General features: G+C 38.1%; 1 protein-coding gene across 3 annotated transcripts in view; it reads left to right on the forward strand.

Moving 5' to 3' along the window:
• Nucleotides 1-23281, forward strand: part of ARPP21 (cAMP regulated phosphoprotein 21) — a 118492-nt gene that overhangs the window by 4406 nt on the left and 90805 nt on the right. For 2 of the 3 annotated variants that reach the window (XM_029242665.1, XM_029242666.1), the window contains exon 6: nt 76-1916. In XM_029242665.1, coding sequence (XP_029098498.1) covers nt 76-84 — 9 coding nt within the window. In that variant the 3' untranslated portion in view covers nt 85-1916. Of the gene's footprint in view, nt 1-75; nt 1917-3792; nt 3938-5395; nt 5475-6135; nt 6196-6920; nt 7062-19559; nt 19669-21534; nt 21637-23281 lie in introns of those variants that run through there. The other variant, XM_029242664.1, reaches the window with a different exon arrangement.

A 23281-nucleotide genomic window follows, 5' to 3' on the forward strand; every position in this document is an offset into this window, starting at 1 on the left:
TTCATCCTCTGTTTCTGAGACATTCAATATTAGTTGAACAGTTTGTCACAAAGTATTACATTTGTTTTTTTCCAGACCCTCTGAAAACTGCAAATGGAAAGGAATTCAAAAGAAATTTAGATTAAAACTTAAAATGTAAGCACAGTCGTGCTGATATTCCTCAAAGGCTCTCTCTTGATAAAACTGAACCAAATATAGTCCCAAGTATCCCATCTCCTTCCTTATTGGAGATTCTTACCTCCCCAAAATGCACTTGCCTGTAAAAAAACAAATCTTGGCTTTTATGAAACTTCAGAAATAGTGAATAAGGTGCATTGAGTTTTGGAGACATACTTTTATGGCCTTTGGTGGAGATTTCTCACTACTGGAAAAATTGTCCAGAAATAAACCTGAGATGATGGTGAATTTGAGTTAATATCATTAATACATTGCTGCATATCCTTATACCTATTTTTGCTCCTTATAGCAAGACTATTAAGCTCTAAAAATTCAAATTCCAACAAAACCCTTCTGTGACAAAATGGGAAACTTCACATCATATTTATTTTTGTTTGCCTTTCAGGCATCATATTCATTTTTATAAAAATGGTCTTGCTGCTAAAAAATTTTCCTTATTTTATCAGAGGCTGAGAGCAGTCAAGACAAGTAAAATGATTTATCTGAGCCCAGAGGAGGAAAAATTGATTAAGATAGCATTATTTTTGTTGGGCCTTGTTTTGCTTCGCTCTTTTTACTTTAATTAAAATAGTCTAAATTCTCCTCATGGGTACAGAGAGCATTGAGAGCACTTTCTTTAAAAGGACCAAAAATAAATTCCTTATAGATTTTGTCCTAAGAGTATTTTTTTTTCCCTAGCCTCATTTCCTTAATAAGCCACCCATGTCGTAAGCCATGGGCAGGCTAGCTTTCAGTAGCCATCCCTATGTTTCATACACAGGCTTTATTTTACTTGGGCTCTGAGAAATATGTGGCTTTTGTTCAGCATTTTATTTGTGCTTCTTCTTTTAAGGGAGATTGAAAAGGGGGAGTAATGTGAATATCACAGCTTATATTATTCAACATTGATTGATGGCTTGTGATGTAATGCACACAATATATGTTAACACTGCAGAATGACAGACCCTGGGAGAAGTAATGCCCCAGTGGTCCCCCACTTCTAATGCCAGGCAGAGGAGGACAGCCTTTATAGATTTCATCTGCTTTTTATCCTATTTGACAAGTACCAGGAGGAAATTTTTTAAGAGATCATCTGTATCATTGTGCCCATCCTGGACCTAAGTCTAGGTTCTCCATACAATTGGTGCAGAGAAATAAGAGGCAAACGGTGCTTTGTTCCTGCTGGTTCCAAGCTGAGTAACTAAGACTAGCTTTGTAGAAATTAGAGCTTGCAAGCCTCTCTTTGGACTGGCTGAGGTGTGGTGGAAGCAGGGGGCTGATAGACACACAAATAAGCGAGTGGCCGTGCTACTTTTTTTAGAAAATAAAGAAGCAGACCTTTGAGCTTGAATGCAATGCCTTCATTAGGTACTACCGGCACTTAAACAAAATGTGGGAACTGAATCCCTGAGAACACTGGCCGAAGTATACAGTATACGGATTGTATTGCTTCCCCAATGTTTGTATATTCACAGTATTTGGAAAACTGCCTTCATTTTCCTGCGTGGGAAAAACTCTTGCTACCTGTATTACTTGATCTCAGACCCATAGCTGATGGTTCAGCCTGTCCTTAAGTTAAAGGAGTTTTGCTTTTCTAATGTTATACTATTTACCTATCAGTGTATTACTGCAACTTGAATCATTCTTTTCCTGTTGTTGGATATAAACTTATCCTGTACCGATGTATTTATTAATACTTGTATTTTATTATTGAGCATATCAATAAAAATATTAAAAAAGAACAGATTGTTTTTTACCAACTCTATAGCACTTTTGTGTGTTCTTTCAACACCAGAATGTGTAGAAAAGACAGGTATGTTTCTGAGTATGGTATTTGTCAACACACGGCATGAGTTTGTACATATTTTTGGTAAATGATGTCCTTTAGCCTGTGCTCTTACATTTATATTTCCAAGCCTCTTTGATTTTAGATTCAAACTTACCGAGGCTGGATGGTTCAATCGGTTTTGAAGAAGCAATGAGACCACTGCCATGGCCTGGTACCATCACTTTTTTCCCCTGATCCACTGTCGAATCGATTCTTCCCCACTCAGAGCCAGAAATGTTCCAGCTGTTTCCTTAACAAGTGGAAGCAAACCGTAACCCCGAAGTCTGCCTGAATCTTTGCAGACTGAGACATTTCTGTCCCAAGTCCGGTGATAAAAGACCTTACAATCAAATTACACTCCATTTTACATAATTTGTATATGTCCATCCCGAGGATAAACATGTGGATATCAGGAAACCCGGCTAAGATAAATATTTACCATGAGAAGGTGTTTTATTTCATCCTCTGTATCATGCATCTTTCCAAACATGGTGACTTTTTAATTCCAGCCTGGAATACACAATGGAGCCTCTCCCAAAAAAGAAATTTGGCTTTGGAGGATTTTTGTTTTCTGCTTGTTAGATTAGCTAGATTTACCAAGAACCATTAAGAATCCCAGATTGACCGTAATTTGAGGATGTAGAGGCATAGTTTAGTCACATGTAGAGGAGCATTAGTTTAGCTATCAGTGAGAAACACTATTAGTCATTGGGAATATTTTTTTCCTACGTCATAAATGTTAATGTCGCTAGTAGAAGAAAGCTTTCCCATCAAATCATCTCTTACATAAGAGCCAGTGGGCTTAATGTTGGCTCATTTGTCATAGTTTTAATCATAGTGTAGTTTTTTCATAAAACTGAAAAACATAATTTGGCTCATTCTTCTTCAAAACAGTGAACATACTATCAACCAAATGGCTGATATATGAGTTAATACAAAATGATCTGTTTTCAGTGAAAAATCAATAAATATAAAAGTGGATCCAGTCCCAATACTGTAAATGGTCAACCAAGCATCAGTTCAAGAGAATCTTACATCTTGGAAAGGATTAACTGATGCTAGAATTAAAATAATATTAAATATTTATGTATAACTGATGGAAAATATAGTCCTATTTTCTACCTTTTCTAAAAGGCAGTGCTTATTGTAACCATATATTACGATGATTTATTAATAGCCTTTGTAAACAATGTATGGTAATAACCCATACCTAGGATTCCTGCAATTCTATATCTTGAGTTTTCATAGTGATAGAAATCATTATTGATATGGTTCTAAAGCAGATTTTTAATTGTAAATTGGCTGTCATGGCCTTTATTTATGTCTGTTTTTTCTGTAATTATGATTCATAGTATCTGTCTGTCTGTGTTTGTGCCAATTTTTCCTTACAAGGAATTATAGAAAAGAACTGCAGAAGCCTCTTTTTTTCGTTTTTTTTTTTTTTTGAGACATGACAGGAGCTGTGATGCAAGCTTATTGATAAAGAAAATTTTTCCTAGGTGTTTAAAAATAAACCTGTAGAGAAAATCAGTGTTGTTATCTACGGAAGTTTAACTTGCTTATGGTTAATATTCATGAGGCAAAGTTTTAGTACTATATACTTCTCATGACCTTCCATTGACTTCTGAAGTTTAATTCACCTTAAAGGGCAATTATTTTTCTGACAGGTTTAATTTTTTACCATTTAAGAAAAAAAAAAATCTGCACCTGGCTTTCATTTTCCTGTTCTTAATAATCTCTATGCAAAATGGAAACCAGACAGAGATTCTTAAATCTGGCCCTAAATTATTATATTTTTTCCCCAACAGGAATCAATTCATTTACAGCTTTCCAGTTTTCCCAGCCTGCAAGAGGATGATAAATCTAGGAAAGATGACTCTGAAAGAGAAAAAGAAAAGGATAAAAACAAAGATAAAACCTGTGAAAAACCCAAGATCAGAATGTTATCAAAAGGTGAATGTGAAAATGTTTCCTTAACTTAATTTGGACGCATAAATAGTCACAGAATACATTATAGATTTTACACACATGTCACCTCCCACCAAATTCTGCATATAATTTTATATGTGTACGTGTGTGTGTGTGTAAAAGGTGATGTGACCTTGATTTTTTTTTTCTGTTCATGGTGTCATTTTTGTGTATCTAGAAAGGTTACTTTTAGGATCACATATTTCTTTGGATATTCGTTTGGATATCCTATTTTCAATGAGAAGTTTGTACAAGGGAGTGAATATAAATATGTTCTTAATTCAGGTTTATTAGTCCAGTTAACTCGAATTGATGATCAGTAATAGTACCCAGTTTTATATCTTAACTTTCATGTTTATCTTAAAAAACAGATAGTGGATTAGCAATTCTCAGTCGATAAGTGGTAAGTGTTGTTATCCCCAAAGCACAGATGTATATACCAATGTCAGTGGAACACATATTAACATTTTATCTGGCACAGATGAATTTGGTCTCTGCAACCCATATACTGCTCCATAATGTCTCATTTAAAATATACACACTTCTACTTCAATAAAAAATTCTTCCCCAAAAGTTATTCCTTCTAAAACCCCAAATCTACAATCCGGGCTTTTCAAATTGTTGCCTTATGTATAATTATACAAAACTAAAACCAAAAAAAGAGAGAGAGAGAAAAACAAAACTAAGTTGAAATGAAGAATACCATGAATAAATAGCTTGGCAGTAGAGTATTTTTTTAAAAAATAACTGAGGGAGCATAGGGCATCTGATCAGCTGAGAAATGACAACTACTTCTCATATTATGCTCTATAACCACATATCTGCCTATAATGATTATCTCTGCTGCTGAATATCTAAAACCAAGGTGTATCCAAGAGTAAAGAAGTACAGCTTCCTAAGATGGCTTTAGAAATTAAGCTTTAGCCAGCATCAAAAGACTTGAAAGACTTGGAAATATTTAGTGCCCTCCTATACTTTGTATTGATTATTATTTAGACAGTCTTATAACAGAACTTTCAGTTTTTGCCTTCTCTGTTTTAAGAGAAAGAGAGTTCCATGGTATCTCAAACTCTTGAGAGCTCTCTCTGTGGGTTGGGAGTACCCCTCACTGTCACGGTGAGGTCGTGCCCTTGCTGATTGACAGCACAGAATGAACACATGACATTTGACTCCACCCACCCACCCAGACTGTGCCCACTTCCTCTCCTATGACAGTTGGGTCTTTCCACACTGGGAATTTACTGGGTGTTCTCAATCCCCGAATCTAATTTTCATCCTGATGTAATATTACCAGGTTGCTAGTTTTGTAACATGTATCTTTCACACCAATAGCTTCACCTAAAGTTTACCTGAGCAAAAGGGATCGGGAAAGGTTGGGAAAACCTTTTCCACCCCACCTCCCCATCGGCCTTTCTGACAACTCCATCCTGCTATTTGTTTCAGATTGCAGCCAAGAATATACGGATTCTACAGGCATAGACTTACACGAGTTTCTGATTAACACATTAAAGAATAATTCCAGGTAAATTATTAAGTAAACCTCTCATTTCTAGAAGAGTCAAGTAGAATATTACAATCAAACTCATTAATCCAAACACTTCTAAGAAGAGAGTTGTAAAAGGCAGGCTTCTTCTCTGATGTCTTAAACTGTCTCTTGTATTTTCTTTTTTCTGCAAATAGTTTGCATGTGTACTGTTTATAAATAGTCTTAATTCCTGGGTACTTAGCCAATGAATAAATTACAGTTTACAAGTTCTGCTTTTCTGGTCACAAAGAGATACTGATTAAGGGGAAAAAATAGAGGATGAGAATCAATGTCAAATAAACCAAATATGCATCAGTACAGCTATAGAACCAACTACTTAGGCTTAGCTTTGTTCCAGTTTCCTATCAATTTAAAATTTACTTGATGTGTTTTATGGGCCTAATACCTTGCATGCCTTAATTAATATTAAAAACTACAGGAGTTTCAATATTACAAAATACTTAACAAATGAGATGAGAAATAATCTTAAACAGAATGGAATTACAGGTATTTGGACAGCATATTCCAGAGAAGAGTTAGATACTGATTTGTAGCCACATAGATTTAAACAATCTTTTCCATACATATAAATGAAATTGTTAAGTCTTTGGGAATGGAAAGTACATAAAGCCTTTTCATTTTAACATTTATTTTGCAGAGACAGGATGATACTCTTGAAAATGGAGCAGGAAATTATTGATTTCATTGGTGACAACAAGTATGTTAAATTGCAATGCCGGTTAATTAATCTGATATGTCTTAGTTTGGTATTTGGGTTTAATTATTCATTCTGGAAAGATTTTTAGGGATAGATAAAACATTATTTAATGTGTTTGCTGACTCATTAAACAGAGATGCTATTGGAGTTAGGAGCTATGTGCTGATGGGAATTGTTGCTTGGACCGTGTGTGCTCCTGCTTGTTAAATTCCTGACAAAATGGCTATAAACAGGGGGCCACTGATTAGCATAGAGTAGCAGTAACAAGAAGCGACCCTTTTCATTTTTATTATAGTTTTTTAATGGGCGCCAGCTGGCTGTAGTCAGTTATGCCTGGAAATAATTGTACTGCTTTCAGTGTCAACCATGTAATGACATATCTCCAGATAGGCATCTGCAGTCCCGTATTATGTCATGTCATTTGTCCTGTGCCTGGCTCTGTTGATAAGGTATCCTGGACCAAAACAGAACACTTTCCAGTGGACATTAAGTTCTCTGTGGTCTGAGAAATGTGCAACTATAAAACAAAAACACTTATTGTAACTTAATCAATACATCTGTAAGTGGAAAATGTGTCTGGAAATGAGGACCTCACGTGATGCCAGAAATGAAATAAGCTTAATGGTTTGGATGAAAAAGAAATGGTTTTGTTTGTGTGCCTCTAAAATGTACTACAGGCCAGAAACGAATATGCTGATTCTGCTGTTTCTTGTATTCCTTTCCAGTAATCATTATAAAAAGTTTCCTCAGATGTCGTCCTATCAGAGGATGCTTGTCCATCGAGTGGCCGCTTACTTTGGGTTGGATCACAACGTGGATCAAACAGGGAAATCTGTCATCATCAACAAAACCAGCAACACAAGAATGTAAGCCCCACCACTGTATTTATTTAGCATTTGCTTTTTCTCTTGTGGATTCATTTATAAGAGCACAGTATAAAATTCAAAGTACATGGCATTTAAAATGTGCAGTGTTATTTATCTCTTGCTCTTATCAGCAGTAGTGGCATTTATCTGTAGAAGATTGTCTGAGGACCAGGAAAGTCGATAAAATTTAGGCCGTACTGTGTATTTATTGCCTGATCTTTTACATAACTCGTGAAACGCAATTTTCTTCCTTCCATCAGTAATCCCTGTGATTACATACAAAACATGGAATGTGTTATGTCAAATATACCTCCAATGAAAAATAACAGACATTTTAAAACAATAATGACATACATAGGATAATTGTCCTTTTCTTTGTTTTTCTGTTTTATAGACATCGATCTTAGTGTGGTTTTTAGAATAACAAAAAATTCCAAACCTGGAGACAAAAGTCCTGCCTCTAAGACCCAATTCTTTTACTTACTAGCTGTGTGACTTGAAACAAGTCATTTAAAATCTGCCATCTCAGTTTTTTCACCTGTAAAATGAGAGTTTTTGAGCTGGCTAATATGTAAGTTCTAGATCTAAAAGGAGGTTGCTTGTTTGGTTTTGCTCCTTTCAGTAATTGTTTGCTTCTATCTTAATGACTTTTCATGGTGCCACTGAGTCACCAAAAAGCATAGGATGAATAGTCATTTGCTTTGGTAATTTGGAACTGTCTCTCTTGAACTCATGTCTCCTTTAAGTACAGCACAAACCACCTTCATAGCAAAACTACACATTAAACTCAAAAACTGTCCCTATATAAAGCATTCTCTTAAGACATCTGTGTATTATAATTTCTTTTTTCACAGTGTTTGGTAAATTGTGTAAGCTGCATGGTTTTTAGGAATGCCGTGTTGGTGAAGGGAACTTTTGTATCAAGCACAGCAGCATGTTTAAAACATTATTTTCTACTCACCGGAGGTTGGGACTTGTTGGGATGGAGATGAGGCTCTTTCTCTGCTCAAGACTCAGTCTGTGTTCAGCAGAATGAGAGTGAAAGTCATCGTGGAGAGAGCTCAGACTAGGAGATCTGGGACTGAGGTTGGCTATTATCTCAGGAACACTGAACACTTCACTTCTCTGGGCTTCAAATTACTTATTTACCTGCAGGAGAGTTTGAAACGGATAATGTTTAAAGGCCCTTGGAGCTTCAGAATTCTTGGGTCCTGTGGTTGCATTCTACTGTGCTGGCAAAATACATCTTAAAATGTATTAGCTTTCCACTTTATCTGATTGTTGGCACGTGGACCTCCTATTCTGAACAGTAGTAGGAATGAAAGATTACTGTCCTTTAATCCTTTACATCTTCCCTCTCCATCAGATACTCCTGGTTGTTGCTGTTGTTTTTCACTCTCCATTCTGGTTTTTCTTATGACGTTCTGATACTAATGCAGGGACACACTGATTGCAAAATAGGCAAGCAAGTGACTCTTTCCTTCTAATTTCACCTCTTTCTCTGTAAGGCCATAACAGACATGGAAAAAACCCATGGGTCAAGTAGATTGGTACAGTTTCAACGAGTAGATATAGTGCATTTATGTTTAATTCACTGTGATTTTGCAATCGCATAGTCATAAATATTAATACACATGTTTGAGACCTGTTTCCTTGTATAACAGTTTTTGAGAAAATAAACCAGTGTATAAAGGCTCTCAGTAAACTCTGAGTGATGACTCTGAACTTGCTCAGTCCGATGTAGTAGTCACTACTTATGTATGACTATTTACATTTTAAATTAATTAAAGTTAAATAAAATTTGAGCATTAAGATTCAGTTCCTCAGTCAGGCTAGCCACATTTCAAGTGCACCTGTTAGAGCATATATAGAACATTCCCATTTCTTCAGAAAGTTCTATTGGTCAGCTCTTCTCGAAATCCTTATGATTCTTGCAAGTTTCCATATACCACTAAACGACATAATTTGTCCCTTAAACCTTTTATTTTCTGCCAATGAGCATCATATTATCATAATATCAGACTTCTTCACTTCCAAAAGAGCACTAGATTTTCTTTTTCTTTTTTTTTTTTTAAATGGCCAGTTTCCAATAGACCCCATGTGTTCATGCCTCCAGGAAGAGCAGAAGGAGAGTTTATGCAGGGTACACCTTTAGGTGTTGCTGCTACAACAAAATGCCCAGGCTGCTAGACATTTTGCCTGGTTCCTGCTCTTGATCCTCACTCTGTGAGTCCTAAACAAAAAGAAATGACCGTATGTCATGGACAATCAAGGTATTTTCTGAAGAGCTGAGCTTAATAGTCCTTCATCCACAGTTGTCAAGGCCTACTGTCCTATTCCAGCTGCCTTTCTGACCGTCCTCGATTTGAGTGGCTCTTGCCGGGGCTGAGATGGGGTTGGGGGAAGTTAATATCTTTTAGGACAAGACTAAAGGAAGAATTAAATGTCCTTTTACAAATGTCCTTAACAAGTCACATTTCCAGGACCTGAATCACTTTGGGCAGTTTCAGCAAAGGAGAAATAAATATTGTTCTGTGGGAAATGATACATTTGATGTTTGAAGTCTGTTGCCATGTTCTCATGGAGTTGAAGTTGGAAAGGGAACATCTCTTCAAGTTCTAGGTGTCTTGCGTTTCTTTGAAAATTTCAGGAGTTGTGCCATCAGCGCAATTGGCATGTGATGGTCGTGGGGACCGTATTGATTTAGATATATTATTAGATGAAAATGTTTCCATTTCTATAAAGGAGGGAGGCTGAGATGGAAATTCCTCAGATGGTTCCTTGTGGGTTTTGTGTTTTAGGAATACCTTTTCAATGTGTACAGTTTTATGCTATTCTGAAGCAAATACATTACAAATGCATATTTTAAATGGCACTGCAGCTTGGGAGAAATGCAGAAAAACGTGGATGGAAGATACAAAAATGAACCAGAGGGCTGAGGGAGAGAAAACACTTTCTTATTTAACTTTTAATTTTTCTTTTTCAATGACACTGAGCTGGCATATAAGGTGTTCCTCTGGCGTGGATGCATATCAGCTAGATATTGGCTAGGATTTATTTCCAGAATCCCTGTTTTTCTAGATTGTCAGCAGTTCAAGTAATTATAGAATGTGACTTGAAAATGTTAAGTTTTGCATGGAGAGAAAATAGTTTCACCTGAAGTTCAAAATATTTAAGTCACGACAGCAGACTATGAGGATAATACATACACGTGTGTGTACCACACTCACTTCTAGTATTTTCTCTAATGTCTTCAGATATAATACATCCATCCTTTCATGATGGAAAAAACTTATCTCAGACTTCTCAGTTAGTTAAGTGGTATAATCTCTTATACGAACATTACCTAATGTTCGTTCAGTTGCACTGGGTACTTTACCTCTTATTTAATGTATATTATTTCATTTAATATTAACAACATATAACATAAGTCATTAGAGGTTCATTTTACAGAAGAAGAACATTAAGCACAAGCTCAAGTTCAATTTTGGACTTACAGAGAAGCAGTGCTCAGCGTGGCTGGGGTCTAAACCAGTGTGTCTAATGCTGAGAACAATTTTCTTAAATAATCTAACTCTCTTTAAAGTAAAAACGTCCAAAACATCTTGGGCAAAATCCTCACGCTCTCCGGGATTGGTTGGGATTTTCAACTCTTAAGTCTTTTGTTGTCTGATAAGAAACAATGATTGAGGGAGAAGATCTTTTTGAAGATTAACTCAGTGGGGTCAATAAATAACAGAGACTTCCTATAAAATGATAGTTCTTGCCAGATTTTCTGTATTTATCACTGCTACAAGATGTGATATTTGGGGAGAAAAAGATGCCGTATTTGGTAGGGGGTGATAGCCATCCAGTGGAAACTTCCTATACTCCATTTCGATCTGTGTTTTCAAGAATGAAAAAGCTACGCTTATGGATAATGTCGGTACAGGAGATAAATGTATCCATTGTGTTAATACAAAATTACTGCTCCAAGCAATTCAATTGTCCAAATGCATGTTTTCATGTCATAGCCACAGGAGCATGGGGTTAAGGATGTAGTAGTCCTGAGAGAGTAGAAAATAAGAATCATGTTCATTTGGGATACGTTCCAAAAAGGTGCCTTCTTCTGAGTGAACTGATGCACTTTAGAGACTTTAGCAAAGGAAAGTCACCTTAGCCTGGCACCACTGCATCCTTGTTGATTCTCAGGGCTAGCCAGGGTGAGAACCAGGTGAGTGTATGTCACCTACAGCCATCCAGCACATCTGTTGTTCCACGAGTTGGATCTGAATGGTTAGGGATGCCTCTCATTAGAATTGACTGCTTTTTGTTGAAATAACAGAGTTTTTGAGCTGAGGCTCACTACGTGGTTTTTTTTTTTTTTTTTTTCAGCTTTTGTTGGGCTCTCTTTCCCCCGTTTATTGCTAGAAATATGTTTCACTCTCTAGCACTTTTAAATTTTTTCTGTTGACATTCTTTGTTAACTGTCAGATTAGGTGGTGACACCAAATGAGCCCCTTGGAAATCTGGGGCAGAGGTACTAGGGTCTGTGCAGTTTGGTAGTGCAAGTGATATTTAGAATGTATCCACTCTCTATCATGTTACTTTTTTGATAAGTATTGAGGATTGAGGCTAAAAGATGAACAGTGCTCTTTTAAAAATATTTAAATGTTACAAATATATGGGTCTATTTTCTTTATGAGAAGCTTTATTCTTCTCTTTGTTTCTCTCTCTGATCTTCACTTTTTCTCTTTTGCTTATTTTTCTACGTGTTTAGCCCAAAGCAGCTCATTGTTCTCTTATTAGATAATATTTTCCCGCCCCCCCCCCCATTTTCTCCTTCTTAGAGAAAAGATGTATGCTCAGGGTGTATCATATGGAGACGAGAAACCATCTACTTTGACTAGTATTTTCCAAAGGGCCAAGATCAGTCATAGGCAGAGAAAATCCCACGTGTATCTGAATGTCTTTGCATATGTCAGAGTAACCATTTAACTAGCTCCAGATAATTTTCATGTTAAAATGTTGTCATCTCTTGAATATTTTTTTCTTTTGTCTTTCACATCCACCCACTGTCATTGCCTCCCATCCCCTACTCTTAAGAGTGCAAAGCAAGGAAAGGAAATGGCAGATCTACTGCGGAAAGAGGATACAGGCCCCTGCACCCATGAAACAAGAATAATGGCTCAAAGGCAGAGGTTGGGGGTGACAGCTTAAGAGTCCAGTGCTCAAGAGCACAAGGTCCCGACTCCTGAGAGGTGTGGACGTGGGTATTGGCCTGGAGTGATGAGCGGCGTATGGTGACTGTGGTAGTTTGCTTGTTTGTTGCAGAAAGGATGATTCACTGAGCTGGCTATTAGGTAAATCACAAGAACCATGAAACTTGTTCTGGTGCTAAGCAAAGCCTCTCTCTGAGTGAAGCAGTTGAGCCCAGTTGACTTTGCTAAGAATCCCTGAGGTGATGGGTGATGACTGCCCTATGAAAAGGACTGGGGGACTGCCCCCTTCTCAGGGGGCAGACCAGAGAGGAGTGGCCAGCAGCACAGCAGGGTCAGTGGACATCTGTTCTGCTTAGTTTCCTGAAGGGACTCAGGTTGAAGATGGGAGTCATCAGTTCTTGACCCTTAAGCACTCACTCCCTGCAGGTGATGGAGTGCATTTATAGCAGAACAAACCAAAAAAACCCATACTTTTCCTCCCACATCTGTTGTATTTCTTTTCCTTTGTCTCGGAATGTGAGTGGCACCAGGAATAAACTGAGCAGCGTCCTGATATGATGCTTGCTTACTAACCCTCTGAAGAGGACTAAGCATCACTTCAAGTGCCTCTTGGAAATCTGTGAGCGGTTGGTTGGCATCCTGTCATTTCTAAACAGGACAAATTTACTCTGCACTTTTTATAGGAATAGCATTGAAAAATCATCTGACCTTAAGCCAAAGGTCAGAAACCTAACTAAGAATCACTTTCAGGAAAACCGTGGGATTTTATTTACTGAACAGACAACCGAGTTCTTTAAACAATAGTCCAGCTCAAGGTTCAGACATTTATTTATTAACATTGGTCAAACTCTGCATCATGTCTCTCAAAATATATTTTCTCATATTATTATTCTCAAATACCTCAGAGAACATGTGTCTGTAGATAGACAGACATACATTGTGAGGACAGAAAATAAGTGTGCTGTGTTCCTTTCACAACTTGAAATTATTTATGGGCCTTTGAGTGTTGAACATATAATTTACTGTTTCATTTTGGAAATGAAACATGCACGTACCTTCTATAATGTTAATATCCTTAATATAACTTTTTTTAAAAAAGAGCTTTCCCATGCAGTAATAATACTTTCCAAATATCTGTATATCTATCTATCTATCTGTCTAGCTCACAACATTCTAGGTAGATAAAGCTAGACTGTTTTACAGAAGAGAAAACTGAGGTTCGTGTCTTGATCTTACCTGGTCATTTCACAGAAGATCAAGACTGAAATCCACGGCTACTGCCACTCAGCCAAGACTGAGGTTTACATGGTGTGTAAGTGCAAGCCTGTGTGTATAAATGTGTAAAGACATTATCTGTATTATACAGTTTGGGACGGTTTAGAGGGAGGTTCACTATACACATAAATACTACATATAGTCTTTTCCTATATGTAGAGTAGTTTGGAGGGAGCCAGATTACAGTGATTTGGTTCCTTCCATCAGCACCTTGGCCTCCTATAGGGAGCAGAATTAGGCCCAGTTTCTGCAGACTCCCTTTGTTGCTTCTAGATCCACCTTTAGTAGGAGCAGTCACATTAGCACTCTCCCTGGGGGAAGTTGTAGGGCATACTTGAAGGCCAGAGCCTGCTTGTGTATGATGAATCTTCTGGTGTATTTCCTGTGTCTTATTAATCTTAAGATTTCTAGAGAACAAATGTATGGACACCAAGGGGGGAAAGTGGTGGGGGAAGGTGGTGGCGGTGGGATGAATTGGGAGATTGGGATTGACATATACACACTAATATGTATGAAATAGATAACTAATAAGAACCTGCTGTATAAAAAATAAATAAAATTCAAAAAATAAAAATGGTCAATAGAATGAACTGAAATTTCAACAGAGAACATATACAAATGACCAAAAAAAAAAAAAAAAAAGATTTCTGCTAGTGGAGAGGCCGTGAGTGTGTCACCATGACTTCAGGAAAGGTGGAATTGGGGCATAGAGTAGAAAGAGAAGTTGTAGTCTGTTGGTTGAAGATGTTTGGTTTCCAAACTTAAATGCTAGAATGCTGAATTTTTAAGGCGTAGTCTCATTTAAAAGAGAATAAAATGGTATAGAATGATAAGGTGGAAGTGGAAATCATGAAATATGTAAAGAACATAGGACTTTCTTTTTTAAATAAGAGATATCAGTTGTCAGTATCGTAATTGAATATTTCCACGTGTTAAGGGAACAGGGCCACTCAGACTTCTGTAATATGTTTGACTATTAAAATATTTTTGACGAATGTCTTTGACATCAAAGTATTTCACCCTGCTGTGCACAGCAACCTTTCATGCATATTGATGACCATCTTTCCATTATTCAGTATGAAATTCAAAGATGTCCCTTTGTGCTCCTCCGCATTTAGCAGAATTGAATTCTTCATTTGTGCGTATGTGAGGGGCGGGGATTAAACTGAACTATTTGGATGAGAAGTAATACATTTGGTTTCAAGAAATGGAAACCAAATGGCAGTGAGAGTAAACCACTGAAAATACTTCTAGATCAAAAAGATTTTTTAAAAATAATAAAGCATCCTCATCTTTTTTTAAGGTTCAGGTGAAAGAAATCTAACTAAAATTGGAATCAATTGACGAGAAGATAGAGTTTGATGGTCTTACACAGTATTTCACTCAGCCATACTGCCTGTCAATTCATCAGCTCTGTCTAATAAGGAACAATGAAGAGTTAGTTCTAACTTTTGAAAGGTTTGACTGGGGATGCCGAGACAGAATGGAAATGCCAGTACTGCTCACCACACGTGATCAATGAGTGTCACAGTAGACACCTGCTATGAATTGTGGGAAAACACTTTTTTAAAAAACTTAAGAAGAGGAAACTATTTTTTTTTTAATCAAGAAGAAACATTAGGAACTTCCCTGGTGGCGCAGTGGTTAATAACCCGCCTGCCAATGCAGGGAACACAGGTTCGACCCCTGGTCCGGGAAGATCCCACACGCCACGGAGCAGCTAAGCCCGTGCACCACAACTACTGAGCCTGCACTCTAGAGCCTGCGAGCCACAACTACTGAGCCCGTGCACCACAACTACTGAGCCTGTGCTCTAGAGCCCGTGAGCCACAACCACTGAGCCCACGTGCCACAACTACTGAAGCCCGCACGCCTAGAGCCTGTGCTCTGCAACAAGAGAAGCCACCACAATGAGGAACCCATGCACCACAAGGAAGAGTAGCCTCCGCTTGCCACAACTAGAGAAAGCCCGCACGCAGCAATGAGGACTCAACACAGCCAAAAATAAATAAATAAAATAAAATAAATAAATTTTGAAAAAAAAGAAGAAACATTAAATTTGTTTTCTCTGCTTTTTGATAATGATAAAGAGACAGCTAAAAATAATAACTCATGGACTGAAATGTTCCAGGAAAAAAAAATGTAGGCATGTATAATGCATGGCCATGAGATACATAGTAAACTCTAGTTATCATTAATTTAATAAATACCTTGACCTTTTGAAGCCTTGAGGAGTTTTTCTTAGAGTTACATCTTGATACATTAAAAATAATTGATTACCATTTTAAATAAAGGTCCATGATATATTACTTTAGTTCCATTCATTTTATGGCTAAGAAATAATATTGCTATAATGTTAAAGTAGTGGTAAAAAAGATTTTTAAAAGCGCTAATATAATGGTGCATTACCAGTAATTTTTAGTGTAATCACATATAATACTTCAGTAATAAACTGTAGCCTGCGTGAGTTTAAACCTAAAATTACTCCTTACCTCTAGGTAATTCTCTATAAAATCAACCTGGAAAAATCTTATTAGGTTTATTTTATTCCTTTTATGCAAACTTCAAATGGTTACTTTCTAACCTTTCAAAATATTTTTGGAGAATCAAGAAGGGATTAGTAACTTGGACTTTTAGTTTCTAATGTTTGAAAACAAATTTAAACAAAATACTTGAAAAGCAGTCGTGCAAGATGCAGTTTGCATAATTTATATCAGAGTAACAAATATTGTTGTCCTAAATAATATTTCCATTATTGATTCAAACAAGCTCCTTTGACTACTCTTGCTTATGTGATGGATGTATTTTTCCTGCTATGAAAAAAAGAAAATCAGCACTATGAAGAAACGCAGATGACATTTCAAAAATAATGGTTGAATAGCTCTCTCGTAACTATAATGACATTTTAACTGAGAAGTTCCCAAACTAGAAAAGCTAAAATTCCCATGTCCACCTCTTTTCCCAAGATATCCTCAAATGTGAAAAGCTTTTCTTTAATAACACAATTGACTTGAAGCCAAACATAAATCTGATTTTTAGAGATGTTCCTAATGGTCTAAATTTTTTTTTAAGATTTATAATTTATTTATTTTTGGCTGCATCGGGTCTTAGTTGTGGCACGCGGGATCTGCATTGAGACGTGCGGGATCTTTCGTTGCGGCATGAGGGCCTCTCCCTAGTTGTGGCAGGCGGGTTTTCTCTCTCTAGTTGTGGCGGGCAGGCTCCAGGGTACGTGGGCTCTGTAGTTGTGGCATGCGGGTTCCAGAGCATGCGGGCTCTGTAGTTTGCAGCACGGGGGCTCTAGTTGAGCCGCGGGAGCTCAGTAGTTGTGGCGCGCGGGTTTAGTTGCCCCACGGCATGTTGGATCTTAGTTCCCAGACCAGGGATCAAACCCGCGTCCCCTGCATCGTAAGGCGGATTCTTTACCACTGGACCACCAGGGAAGTCCCTCTAAATTTGAATTTATGCTCCTATTAACCAAACTCTCTCCTGTTCTGTTTTATAAACATTTGTGACTGTATATCTTACTCAGTGATTCTTTGATCTGTCCCTGAATTACTGTGATTTATATACAGCTGCGCTAAATTTTCATTCATTCATACATTGAGTAATTTATTCATCCAACCAAATGCCTCCCATATGCCAGGCATGGTTCTAGGCACTAAGGATTCAGTTTTTAAAAAGCAAGGTCCCTACCCACATGGAACTTGCATTCTATCTCTGGTTACTACGCTGAAATCTCACTCTAAATGATTTTCTGCCTAAAGAAGAATTTAGTCTGAAGCAAATTCACCTTATGCTCGTGAATCCAAAAGTTCACATTCTTAGACCATTTCATTTCTAAATGAACATTTATAGATGATTAGCAACAAATAAAAGAAATATATCTGTATATTTAGCAGTCAGCAAATCATTTCATTGACTAGAGTTTATCAGGTTTACAGAACTTGGGGCTATTAGAAGAGGCTTAATTAGTATTGATACTATCAACGTTTGTACTTAAGTTAATATCCTAATTTTACATGCTACATAAAAAACAATACAACAACATCTAAGTGTTTGAAAATGTTGGGAAGCTTTAAAAAAGCTTTTTTTAAAAAAAAATTTGGATATCACTGTATTATACACCTGTAACTTATATAATATTGTACATTTACTATATGTCAATTAAGAAGAAAGGAAAGAAAACAATATAACAACATCTAAGTGGTTGAAAATGTTGGGAAGCTTTAAAAAAGCTCCTAAAAAAAAAAAAAGAAAGAAAAAAGAAAAGCTCCTGGAGAATTTTTCTCGTTTACAGCGACCTGTAGCTATTCACACTAGTATTGTCAGACTTTATAGCGTAATAAGTAATTGAAGTGACCTGTGACTGTGCTCCACCAAAATATATTTAATTTCTCTACTGTAAATGACCTCTTCATTATAAAGTGCAAATTTACTCTGTTCTGATGTTATAATATCACATTCGCACTTCCAGATTGCTGTATTTTATTACATCTTAATTTTGATGGAAAACGTTTACATTGATATTGAAGATGATATGATGCAGATTTTTTGTTCTTTATCCTGAGGTGTGAGGCCCTCCAACCCACTGAGTACAACAGAAGCAGAGAGAGACTGAATCACTTCTCTGCAAGGATGTGAATAGGCTGTTTGATGCCTGTGGCTTAGTGGGTGAATCTATAAACTGGAGTCAAAAGATTTAGCGAGGGATGGTTTCTTTATCTGTAAAAGAGGCAAAAAATATTTGCTTTTCCTACATCAAAGTTTTTTTGCAAGGATTGAGTAAGATAATGATATCACTTTGCAGAAATTATATACAATTCTAGAAGCTATAACTGGTATTATTTCAGTTTTCTGGTTTTGTCTGCTCCCCAATTATTATTATACTTTATGTATGTGCGTTTAAGGAGACAATGCTTCTCATCAAGATTTGAATTATACAGTTAAACTGCTCCTTTGTTTTCAAAGTGCTGTTTGCTTATTTTGGAGCTAATGATGTGATTCCCTTAATTACTGGTCACCTTAATTGCTGGTCATATTAAACAATAGATGCTGTCACATGGCTTCCCAATGACTGGATACATACTGAACCCAGGGGACTTACGGAGTAATACATCAGACATGAGAGACACTTTAATGACAGCCGTAAATTACAACTGCTCCTAAACTGGGGAATGAACATTTTAGCACTTCCTCTGGGATGAACCCAAGCCCAAGTCATTCATTGAGTTCTTTGGTGTGCAGTGATGCCCGTGGGAAATTAACAGGGAAGTGGAGCCCTTTCCTGTAATAATACAAAATGATTAAGAGGACCTTAAAAAAATCAATTGACTAATCAATAGTGTATAACTGCTTGGAGCATTTTCCCCATGCTAATCAGACATTAAGTTGTTTAAACTAAATATCTCCAGTTTCCCCTATTACTGAACTGATTTATAAGACATGGTCAAGGATGTCAGAGTCTACTGGAGCCAGATTCCAGAGCATTTGTCATTAAAGAAAGACGGAAATAATTCATAGATGGTTCTCTCTCACTACAGATTTAGAAGGCTCTTGAAAGGGAAGATATAATAGGAAGATATAAAAGAAAGTGTTCTCCTAGTTTCCAGACATTGGTGAATGAATGTGGCAATCCCAAATTCTAAGCATGTATAGTTGCTTGAGAATATGGGCAGGGACTTGATTGAATTCAGGAGTGATGGAGGTCAAAATAACTATAGAAAACATCTATACACTATATATTTTCAGGCCTTTAAAATTTTTTTTTAACTTCAGCCATGGTGAACAGCATGCAGCAAACAAGACTCCGAATTCCAAACAACCAAAGGTATTCAAACAACACCTGTGAAGTGACATATTATTACCTACCTGTATATTGCCAGCAATTCTACTATCGAAACCACGTGTACACTTTTTTTTAAAGTTGAATGCCACTGTGCGGGGTGGGGGGAAACACTAAGAAATAACTTTAAACAGGGGGAAAAACTTTTTTTATTGATATGTTTTACTTTGCTGGCAGACCAGAGCAAAGGTTTTGTGAACATTTAAAAGATGAAAAAGGTGAAGAATCCCAGAAGCGGTTTATCTTGAAGCGAGATAACTCTAGTATTGATAAAGAAGACACTCAGGTTGGTTCTCAAGTTTGAGAGTGGCTGACGTTGTTGTTTTTGAAGGTGGGCTGCCTGATGTTCTTGTCATTCTGTTGTCCCCGCTCCCCCTCCCAAATCTCCCCTGCCTCTGAAACGACTGTCCCCCCCAATCCCCTGCCCCCCTCCCCCCTGCCTCCCTCTTTGGCATTCAGTGGGTAGCAAAACACCACATCCTGGTTGCTTCAGCGATGGCTCTGTGTTGGGCTGCATGGGTGGCGCTTGGCGCAGGCTCTGCTGCATGTCTTGGGGGGTTGGGATGCCGCAGGCTCCGAGCTGATGGGAAGAGCTTTGTCAGTTGCATTTCCAGGTGTCTGTGTAACTCTGGCAGTCGTTCCCCTCCCTACAGCTTTATCCTTCCGTTGTGCACACATTGAGCTGGATTGTCAATACGGACCGCTGATCAACTGATGTAGCTGTAAACAACAAACCTTGTTATGGTGAGGCCAGGTGGATTTTGCAAACTCTCCTAAAATAAGTCTTCACAACAAAGAATTGAGTTCAGGTTTTAGTCCCCCACCCCTTCCCCTTCCCATGTTTTATCGTCCATGTCAGTTGTCTGCTTGTTTTGCACGAACTGGAGCAGAACTTCCTCCTTACGTGTTTTTTGCTTGTGACAAAACATTACATTGTTCTAGAGTAGCCTTACTCATGGGACCTCAACAAGGCTAGAGAGACTTTTCTATGGATGGAGGGGGTGGGATCCAGGGTGATTAAGAAGAAAACTAAGTAAATGGCAAAAGAAAACAAAATTTTAATGATAAGAGGAACAGTAGAAAGTCATATAAATGTCATTACAGTTACCCTTTATGTCTCTGACAATCAAATAGATTTTTTTTTTTGGCAATGACTTTGCTTTAGAATGCTGAAAGGTAAGACAATCTGCGTCTCACTCAAGTTGTTATTTTAATTACCCACAGTGAGTCACTGTGAGCCTGTGTGTGCATCTCTGACGCACTTTTTTTTAAAAAAAAAACCCGTTCGTCATTTGTATCTCGTTTCCTGCCACCACCATCAAACCACACCATGGCTCGAGTTGACTCTGGAACATGTGCCCGTGTCCTGTACTTAGTGGGTGTTTGTTGAATGGATGGATGGACGTGGTTAGTGCAGGGCGTTTGGGGAGGAACGGCAGGAATAAGATGGGAGGGCGGTAGAGACACAGGAAGTGGCTCAGAGGGAAGAACAGCAGTCCTCATGCTGGGTTCTTTGAATTGTTAGATTTCTTGACATCGACCTTAATCAGCAGACAAGCTTTTTGAATTTAGTTCCTCTTTTTATCCCAGACGCAATTCACAGAATAAGTCATTGAGTGAATAAAAATACAAGTTAGGATGCAGAGAAGTAGCATCCACATCTTCCATTCTGCCTGTTCCCTTCTTTACCGCCTTGCTCTGTTTCTCCGGTCGCCAAGTTTTCAAAGCCATTTCTTCTCTTAGCCATCTTGAACTAGCCACTTCCTCTTTTCTCACCACCATTCTGCCTCCTTTTGGAGAGTCAAAATCACACAGGTTTGCTAAGGAGACAGAGCCCATGACTCATGACCCATCACGTAGCCAACTGACTGAATACCTGAGGCACATTCAGGAGCTTACACTCCAGAAACTCCCATGCTACTTGCATCCAGCAAGGGAGCAAGCAGGAGTAACAAGCATCCCCTGCCATTGCATGGCACACACACCACACACATACCCCACCACGGCTTCCTTAGGGACCAGAGGGAGTAAGGCTTTTCACGCCCCATTTGCTTAAGTGAACATTTATTATTCTCAGCTGACAGTTTTTCTTAACTGCAGATTTCCAACAGCTCAACTTGGATAACCCTCCTGATTTCTTTTTTCTGTTCAGCAAAACAGAATGCATCCATTTAGAGATGACAGACGAAGTAAATCAATTGAAGAGAGAGAAGAGGAATATCAGAGAGTGAGGGAGAGAATATTTGCACACGATGTGAGTAGTTGTTTTCATTGCCTCTTGAGTGCGGTCCTTCCATCAGCAGCAAGGCAGCCTCATTCCCCAGACAGGGAGCTGGCAGGGACGAGGGAAGCTGGAGGCAGGGAACAAACCGAAGGGCAGCAAACTAGAGGTGTTTCTGGAAGAGGACCTGCTTCAGGGAAGTGATGGAGGAGGGGCCGAGGGTTTGCATGTGTTCTCTAGGGTATGACCTGTGGGGAAATAGAGATACCATTTTGGTCAATGAAATAGACTGTAAGTACAGAGAGAGGTTGCCAGATTTGCAGAAATCCCTTCACGTTCATATTAGCCAGCAGATACCACACGGTTGTCTTTTTAAGACCAACATTGTACACAGGAAAGAATTACAGGAAAAGAAAGAAGAGTCGTTGATCTTACACACACACACACACACACACACACAGAATTTTCTGCAATTTAGCAAGTATGGACATTTTATTATATCAAAGTTAAATAGTGATATTCATCCCCCCCACCCCATTTTCAGATCGAATAGTTCTGTGAACAATTTTCAAGGATATAGTCAGAAAACAATTTTTATTGTTCAAATCCCAAAGAAGATGCGGTTGTTTGTTTGTTTTTTATCCTTTTCCTCAGTGTGGCCAAAATTAAATGCAATTAAATTAAATACAAATTAAAAGGTTTAAAAAAACTGGATTTAAATGCAATGAAATGAAAAGGACAAGCTATTGCCATAGGCTTTCCCTTCCATGAACTCATCTGGCACCCTCCTAAAATGCTGTGGCCTCTTCTCTCTGCAGAGGTACAGCCGTGAGCACCTTTGTGTAGACTCTCTGCTGCCAACACCTCTGGCGTTACTAAGTCAGGTGGAGCGTCTGACCTCCTGTGTGATTTGCTCCTGGATGTCTTACAAAGCCAGCCTAGCATGGAGGGGGACTGCTCTCCCTAGAGGTGTTAAGCCCAAGCCAGTCTCCCTGATCTCTAGATCCTCTCTGCCTTTCTTAAAACACAATTTTCAGTTGAATAATCTGGCCCAGAGCTTGGGAATTAGAGGAGTGTGAGAGAAGGAGATGGAGGTAGCCATATTTGGCTGATGTCCAGGTACAATTCTAGAAGATTCTAGAAAATTCTTTTATTATGGTCAGAATTATTGAGGGTGCATAGGACAGCAAGACACATGGTAGACCTTTCCTTATGTTTGCTGGATACAAGAATGCAGTAATGAGAGGATCTTTTCTAGTCATGATACTATAATGATGCCAACTGTGGACTGGAGGTAGAATGTTCCTGTCTGATGACCTTCAAGAAGAGAAATATTTCTGAAGGCTAGTTTATTTTCTATTTTCTCTGTCTCTTTCTCTCTCTCTCTTACACACACACACACACACACACACACACACACACACACACACACTTTTCCCTCTTAGTCTGGTTCTGGCAAGTCATATAGTTTATGAATGAGTTGTTACATTGATAAACAAATACTTATCACCCACATAATATACAAACAACATTATTCTTTTTTTTTTCTTGCCAAAGCTGTGCCACATTGCCAGACACTCAAGAGCCAGGTGACAGTAAGTAACGTCACTGATGCATGCCTATGATGGGGGTGACACTTGCCCTGCTGTACTTCATTTGTGTATTCTCGTGTCCATAG

This window comes from Monodon monoceros, unplaced genomic scaffold, assembly GCF_005190385.1.
Source record: "Monodon monoceros isolate NGI ecotype Baffin Bay Population unplaced genomic scaffold, NGI_Narwhal_1 Super_Scaffold_3, whole genome shotgun sequence".
NCBI lineage: Eukaryota > Metazoa > Chordata > Mammalia > Artiodactyla > Monodontidae > Monodon > Monodon monoceros.